The following is an 8,707-nucleotide window of genomic DNA, read 5'->3' as shown; positions in this document are numbered from 1 at the left end:
GGAAGATCCCACATGCCGCGGAGCGGCTGGGCCCGTGAGCCATGGCCGCTGAGCCTGCGCGTCCGGAGCCTGTGCTCCGCAACGGGATAGACCACAACAGTGAGAGGCCCGCGTACCGCAAAAAAAAAAAAAAAAAAAAAAAAAAAAAATTTGCCCAACTAAGTCTGCTTTTTTTTTTTAATTATTTTTCCAGAAAAAGCAATTTGGCAATATGTATTAAGAGCCTTAAAAGTGTTCACACCTATGTATGTAAATGCATAGAAAATGCCGTCAACAAAATGATATTGCTGATTACCTCTGGGGAGAAGACCAGGAGCTGGGAGGGAGGTGGTCAGCAGGGACTTTAGTTATGTCTACAGTGTATTTATGTATTAACTAATTTTCATTTTAATTAATTTTAATAAGAGAAAAGTATCTTTCCACGACTAGGACCATCTCCCAAGGAAATAATAAGAAATTCAATACAGAAAGAAATAAGAAACAACTAAATATCCTAAAATAGGGAATGGATTAAACAAGGAATACTGTTTTAGGGCTATATTATCTAATATCAAAATGATATATTAGGGAATTTCTAATTACATTGGACAATGTTAATAATATACTGCCAACTTAAAAATATCAGGATTCAGAACTATACCGAGTATAATCCCAATTTTTATTGGTAAAAAAAGATATTCATACCGTCACCAAAATGTTATTAGAAGTTACTACTCGTTGGTGAAATTATTGTTTTCTTTGTTATACTGAACTGTGTTTTCCAAACTTTCTCCAACTTGGCTTCTAGAATCTAGTTTCAGCATGCTTTTATATTTGCCTTTGGTCTTGTGTTGCAGGCGTGCTTGTGTGATTCGAGGCCAAGTGATGGCTGCAGATGGAACCCCTCTAGTAGGGGTGAATGTTAGTTTCTTGCACCACAGTGATTATGGGTTTACCATCAGCCGGCAAGATGGAAGGTACGTCAATATTGCTTCTGATCATTGTGCGGGCCAAATACCGACTTCTAGCCATGAGTCAAACCAGGGCTCAAGTGATACAGTGTTTATAAGCCTATCTACCTTCAAGCTGTATCTAAAAAAGTCATTGGTATTATTTATTTCCTCTATTCCCCATCTAAGTCAAACCAAGTTTAACTTCTAACCAACCCTGTACTATTACCGTCAAGTCTTCCTGAAACCCTGGCCATATGGAAAGTTGTCTAGCCTTCATCTAAGCCTTCATCATTTATAAATCCAGATTCAAAATCCAGTGAGATGATGCAGGTAATGAAGCATTGAACACCTAGGCTGTTCTTTCCATGATAGCCACAAAATATTTCAGAGATAAAGTTGTCCAAAAGGTTTTTTCCAAAGGTATACAATTCAACCACATTAAGACATTAAAAGAAAAAAAAAAATGTGTCCTCCCTAGACTGCCTATTTTACTAGTGGCTATAACAGGTCAAAAAGCATGACCAGCTTAACCAATTTCCCTTGGTGTCTATATAACCATAGTGATTTAACCTTAAGCACCAACCACCAAGCTGCTCTCTAAGGGCTTCCCCAGTTTCTCAGAGACCTGGAAAGCAAGACCACTAGTTAAATCTTTTCCTCCTGGAAAAGGATTTGCTCACAAAAACATTTTTGTTGCCATCCTTCAGGTAGACATTTGTTTAGAATATTTGAGTCAATAGGCCCATGTGTCCAGCTTAAACGTACCTATTTATGATTCTCAGGAACACTGTAATGATGGCTTTGAGGTGCCCTAGTCTCCAGGTGGCTAACCTTGAAATGTCCTACTGATAACAAGCCGCTTCAGTACTCATATAAAGAGACCTAGTGCCTTGAAGCTTTGTCACGGTGTGAGAGACTATGTCATTTCAAGAACCTAAAATCAGACCTTATTATTAGTCCTAGCCACTTCAGAATTGTTAATTGTTCAATTTGGGCTATGCTGAATTTATTTTTTCAACTGCCTCTCAAGAAAAGGGTTACAAAAAATAGTTAAAGAAGATAATAAGGAAGAGTTTTAACTTAAGAAAAACTTTTTAAGATTTTAGGAAATTATATGAATTATTTGTATGTAAATTATATTGCTAATTAGTAATGAGCCATCTATTCATTATAACAAGCTCAGCAGAACTACTCTGGGAGCACCTAGTCTGAATATATATATATATATATATATATATATATATATATATATGCAATAAAAGCTATTTCCTTTCAAATATTCTATAATCAGAGCTCTCTACTAATTCAAATGGACTTTTCGCTCAATTAGATTGAATGATGGAATTTTGGTAGTTCATGCACCAGTAGCTGGTACAGAAAACTGGCCTCTCCCTTACCAGCAGGTTCAACCATGTGCCAGAAATTGAGAAATGGATTATTTCTTTAAATAGAATATGCCCACAGGGACATTTGGCTTCTCATGGAGAAATGATGGGCCTTACGTTTTTTAGCTTGTGTACAAAGGTTTCAGTGAATTATTTGATATTCACAAAAGAACCTAAAAGAAATGTGATGTCTAAAAAGTCTATAAATTTTCTGTTTCCAGTTAAAGAAAGCATTAAAGAGGGACAATTTTTATTGTTGTTTTTGTGTTTTTAATCTTAAGTAAAATGCCAGGACCCTCCCACTGAGCTCACTGTGAGAACTAGGTTTATATAGATGACAGATACTAGCCAGAGTCCCCTCTGGCAGTAACTCTTCCCTCAGGCTCCACAAAGGGTGTAGGCATTCAAAATATGTGCCCCCAATGCCAACCAGACAGTCCCACTATCATCTCTTAGACATAAAGTGACAGTGTGATGAGAGTTTCCATTTATATGTCTCTGCTGGTTTCTACCTCAGATTGAGTTAAGTACATTTCAAAAGTGGAATATCATAGGGAAACTACAGATCTTCCTCAGTTTATGATGGGATTACATCCCGATAAATCCATCGTAAGTTGAAAATATTTTAAGTTGAAAATGCATTTAATACATCTAACCTACCAGCATCATAGCCTAGCCTAACCTACCTTAAATGTGCTCAGAACATTTCCATTAGCCTACAGTTGGGCAATATCACGGAACACGAAGCCCGTTGTAATAAAGTATTGAATATCTCATATAATTGATTGAATACGGAACTGACAGTGAAAAACAGACTGGTTGTGTGAGTACAGAAGAGTTGTAAGCATATCAGTTATTTACCCTCATGATCACATGGGCAACAGAGCTGTGGCTCGCTGCGCTGCCCAGCACCACAAGAGAGTTTCTATTGCATATCGCTAGCCCGGGAAAAGATCAAAATTCAAAGTATGGTTTCTACTGAACACTTATCGCTTTTGCACCATCATAAAGTTGAAAAACCCTAAGGCAAACCATTGTAACTTGGGGACCATCTGTATACCTGAGGGCAAAAGGATTATAGAAAGGTTGAGGTTAGCATTTAGATACCTAGTAGACAGGGTGTGATATGCAAAATGCTGTAAAGTTCTGGCTTTCTGTCTCCAAATCTCAATCCCACCTCTCTGCCACTGTGCCTTTTGTTCCCATCAGTGGTATCACTGCTTTGGGTTAAGTTATTGACTCTTTCAAACTCCCTGTTATATGCAAATATGTTATGGTGGCTGGAGAACTAATTACCCACATTATCATCCATCTGCACAAGTTAATTGACAACTTTCCCTAGGGAACCAGGAAAAGTCTAGGTCATGAGACCAAAGTGATGTATAAAAAGCAGAAGGCAGGATGGGGGTGGAAGACGGGTCCCTCTAAAAGTAAGAAGAGATTAGGTATGCAGATTGGGAGAGGCCAAAGTAGCAGAAAAGAAAAAAAAGGCAATTCTAAAGGAAAGATGATGTATGAGTATCTACTGTATTCCTTGCATTTTCATACATATTCTGTTTCATCCTCATAACAACTTTATGAGATAGGAATCATTATTATCATCCTCCCCATTTGGCAGATGAGAAAACTTATCCAAATTAACACAGCTAATAAGGGTAGAGCCAAAAGTTGAACCCAAGTAATCTTGCTCTGACCTTCTATGATTTACCACCTTCAACTTAGATATGTAACAGATGCTCATATTAATAGTTCAGCTAATGATAAGCAAAATAGGTGAAGCATTGACATTCTTAGAAGATTCTTGAGAGCACTAAAGGTCTCAAGAACTTTGTTCGGAAGACTTTGGAAGATGAAGAGAGGGTTTCCTCTGATTCCCCTCAAGGTAAGAGTTTGTTCATTTATGGATACCGTAAGGCAGAAATAAGCATTTTACATAAGCTACAATAGTCTTCCATCTATGAATAGGGCTGGTCTGTCTGACTTATTATGGATTCACAGTCTCCAAACAAATATGCCCTCTCCCTTGGGTGTTTTATGCTCACTCTCAGGTGACTTTGTAAGCTGTTCTTATTGACTCTTGCCAATGGAGACCATTTGTGGTGGGGGGGAATCCCAAAGGAATTAATCATCCATAGAGCATTCTATTGGGCATTGCAATAGTTTAGATGGATTGTTGGCTACAGATCCACCTTCCACCACCATGGCAATTAATGAGTCACCCAGACAGTGTTTACTATATATAATAGCTAGGTGGGAAGAGGAGAAATCAGTCAGGGTTCTGCAGAGAAGCAGAACCTCTGTGTGTGTGTGTGTTTGTGTGTGTGTGTGTGTGTGTGTGTGTGTGTGTGTGTGTGCGCGCGCACGCGCATATATGCATGTACATATACATGCATATGTATGTATATACATCATATATATGTATATTATACATATACACGTAAAATACATATTATACATATGTATTATAATATGTATAATACATATTATACACATATATAATATATATTATATATGTGTATAATATATATACAGTTGGCCCTTGAACAGCATGGATTTGAACTGCATGGGTCCACGTGTGGATTTTTTTCAATAAACATGGATTACAGTACTATATGATTCGCAGTCTGTTGAATCCGTGGATGTGGAACTGTGGATATGGAGGGCCAACTGTAAAGTTATAAGCGAATTTTCAACTGTGCTTGGGGGGAACCCTAACCCCCACGTTGTTCAAGGGTTAACTGTATATAGAGAGAGGGAGAAAGAAAGAGATTTCAAGGAATTGCTTATGTGATTGTGGGGATTGGCAACTCCAAAAACTGCAGGGTAAGCTAGCAGACTGGAATCTCTCGGCAAGGAGTAGATGCTACGTCTGCAGTCTTGAGGCAGAAATCCTTCTTCCTCTGAAAAACTTCAGTTTTGCTCTTTCAACTAATTGAATGAGGCCCTCCCACATTATCAAGGGTAATCCCCTTTACTTAAACTCAGCTAACTGTAGATATTAACCACATCTACAAAATACCTCCCCAGCAACACCTAGATTAGTGTTTGATTAAATAACTGGGTACTGTAGCCCAACAAAGTTGACACATAAAACTAACCCAACACAGGACGCTTAGGGGAAGTTCCCAGGGGAACTTAAAACTCAGTATCTGCTTATGGAGATAATCAAAAACTGGCCTAGAGTTCATTTGAACTACAGGAGAAGACATCTGTAAATTTAATAGGGCAATGGATCTGATTTGAGAAGAAAGTTAACATTTGTTGAGTCCCTACTATAGGCTTGGCTCTTAAGTCTTTATCTTATTTACTCACTTATGGTAGTAGCTGAGTGATAGACCATATTAGCACCATTTTACTAATGAGGAAACTGAAGTTCATGAAGGTTAAATGATTAGCCCAAAGACACAAAGTTAACATGGCAAAGCTGAGATTTGAACCCAGGTGTGTATGAAGCCAAAATCCCATTCTTTCTACAAAACAAGAAGCCTGGCCTGTCCGCTTAATCTTTCTAGAAGTAGAGAATAATTCCCAGGGACATATGCTCTTGTTTGGGTAGTTTATTTTGTTTTTGTGTTTGCATTTGTTTTTGTTTTCAAATAAATAAGCAGTTCAGTTTTAAGGACTCAAGAGCTGAGGTTTGGGTGAAGCAAATAAACTTGCCCAAGGACACAGTTGAATCAGTGTAGAATGTGAACCAGAGAAAAGGTCTCTTGACAAGTAATGTAGGATTTTCCCCCACTATGCTTGCCTTAAACTGCTCCTGTATTATCATGAATTCAGCCTCTCTGTCTTAAACCATAAGCTGTTTGGGGTTTTCTTTTTTTACTTCAAACCTAAATTATTTTCTAAAGCTAATGCAGTTCTTCAAACCCTCTTTTTGGAAACTGCCTTAATATTACAGCTACTTGACTGAAAAAGCAACAATAAAAAATATAGTATTAGTTATCCTTTGTTACTGTCCACTTATCTTTACATGAAAGATTTCTGCAACAGGACACAATTGGTAATACTATAATAAATATAATAAATGTCATATGAAGGGTGTGGTGAGATATCCATAATTGAGTCTGATTCACTATCAGAGCAGTTTACCATTGAAAAGTGTTTTAAGAAAGTTCTTTTTTTTTTTTTTAACACAGAATTGCTTACATCTCTCTCCTGTGGATTTAAGTTGCTTTGAATATTAAGGAGCATCCATTGCCCTTTATCCATTTTTAAGATATAATGATAATTTATCATTATCTTGTATACATAGTATTTTATGCTTTTTGAATGCTTTCAAGTACATTATCTCAAAGACATCATGGTACTTAAAAGAGCAGGAAGGTAGAGCCATCTAGTGCAGAATGAACTGAAATCTGAGTCTATTATGCTCCAACTGAAGAGTCATTTCAGAGACCACATCAAGAGATGGACTTACAGAAGAGGTAGTCTTGTTTAGTCAGAGATATGGAAGGAGTTGTCAGTGGAGATGGACAGGGTCCATTACAGACGTCCTTACAACAGGAAACAAAGGGGCATTCTAGAGCGAACCAGAAATCCTAAATCTAGAGTTCAAGTAGAATCAGGAGCCAAAGGGGGTAGCCAGATGTGGAGGGTTCAAGCGTGGTATTGTTCAAGCAAATTTCACTGAACACATTTCCTCAGCTGGTATGTCTCTCCAAATGCCATCTCAAAGACACCATCAGGTTTCTGACACTATGTTTGTGACCGTGAACAAGGTATTTAACCTTTTGGCTCCTTACTTGTATTGAGTTACATTATAGGAATTTTTTTAAAGATGAATAATGCAGCATATTACAGATGTTGCTTAATGTTCAATGGCCATCTTTCAGTTCTCTCTAGCACAGGGAGGAGCAGTGATGTCAGATTTGGCTTTGCAGAAATACATGCAGTGATTTTGTTTAAGATAGCATTAAAATTGATTTATAAATCCTAAGTGAATATCAACTGGTGATGTGGAATTTTTTCTCAGAAGTCTACTGGATAGTGAAAAGAACTCTCCATGGAATGAATATTTCGTTAGACGGAATAGAAGGAATAAAATAGAGAATACAAATGGATATAGTTGCGTCCCAAAAGAAGGAAAGAGCACTGAAATTACCTGTTTTTTAAACTTTAATTTTATTTTAGTTGTTCATTTGGTTGAAACTATCTTCTGTTTTTCCTTCTCAGCTTTGACCTCGTAGCTGTCGGTGGTATCTCTGTCGTCTTAATCTTTGATCGGTCACCTTTCCTACCTGAGAAGAGGACACTCTGGTTGCCTTGGAATCAGTTTATTGTGGTGGAGAAAGTGACCATGCAGAGAGTTGTATCAGACCCACCATCCTGCGATATCTCCAACTTTATCAGCCCAAACCCTATTGTGCTTCCTTCACCACTCACATCATTTGGAGGGTCCTGTCCAGAGAGGGGAACTATCGTTCCTGAGCTGCAGGTGGGTACATTGACCTTGAAAGTATAAAATAATAGTATCCATGGGGTGCTCCACAGTGTATAATGGCTAGATTCCTTTTCCTGGTACTCCTGCCAGCCCTATAATGTCCTGTCCTTCATTTTTCAAGAGAAGCCTTCAAATGTAATCTCTCTGGCACACATTTGCAAGGTGATTGGCCGGGGCTATAAGGTGCTATCTCTGGCCATGGAACAAAGCAAGATGAACTAGCTGTCATGAGTATTAGACCCCAAACCTTGACCTGATGAACACTGTGCTCAAAAGAACAAAGCTTGCTGGCTCAATACTGATAACAGTATAATCAATGAGGTGGGACCATTTGCGGTTCTGAAATTAAAGCTCCTTAAGAAATCTAGTTTTCTTCCACTCTAATTTGCGTCCGCTGTTGTTGTTCTTAGAAGTCATGACAACTCCTCTTGTTTAGCTGTGTTTAGTAAAGGTAGTTGTCAAGCCTATGCATTTTCTCTAAAACTGCTTTTTAAGTGTTCAAGCTTTATAGTCAGAGGAAGACATTTTTGAAACTTCATATTTTAGGATTCCTGAGCATTTTTTTAACATCTTTATTGGAGTATAATTGCTTTAAAATGGTGTGTTAGTTTCAGCTTTACAACAAAGTGAATCAGTTATACATATGTTCCCATATCTCTTCCCTCTTGCGTCTCCCTCCCTCCCACCCTCTCCATCCCACCCCTCTAGGTGGTCACAAAGCACCGAACTGATCTCCCTGTGCTATGCGGCTGCTTCCCACTAGCTATCTATTTTATGTTTCGTAGTGTATATATGTCCATGCCACTCTCTCACTTTGTCCCAGCTTACCCTTCCCCCTCCCCGTATGCTCAAGGCCATTCTCTAATAGGTCTCTGTCATTATTCCCGTCTTGCCCCTAGGTTCTTCATGACCTTTTTTTTTTTTTTTTTAGATTCCATATATATGTG

The 8,707-nt window shown here is 38.2% G+C and overlaps 1 protein-coding gene across 14 annotated transcripts in view; it reads left to right on the top strand.

Moving 5' to 3' along the window:
- Positions 1-8,707, top strand: part of TENM1 (teneurin transmembrane protein 1) — an 813,855-nt gene that overhangs the window by 653,250 nt on the left and 151,898 nt on the right. For all 14 annotated transcript variants that reach the window (XM_028482674.2, XM_028482672.2, XM_028482671.2 and 11 more), the window contains 2 exons: positions 837-956; positions 7,493-7,754. In XM_028482674.2, coding sequence (XP_028338475.1) covers positions 837-956; positions 7,493-7,754 — 382 coding nt within the window. The remainder of the gene's footprint in view (positions 1-836; positions 957-7,492; positions 7,755-8,707) is intronic.

Source organism: Physeter macrocephalus, chromosome 21 (assembly GCF_002837175.3).
Source record: "Physeter macrocephalus isolate SW-GA chromosome 21, ASM283717v5, whole genome shotgun sequence".
Classification (NCBI taxonomy): Eukaryota; Metazoa; Chordata; class Mammalia; order Artiodactyla; family Physeteridae; genus Physeter; species Physeter macrocephalus.
This window is presented reverse-complemented; position numbering and strand designations above follow the sequence as displayed.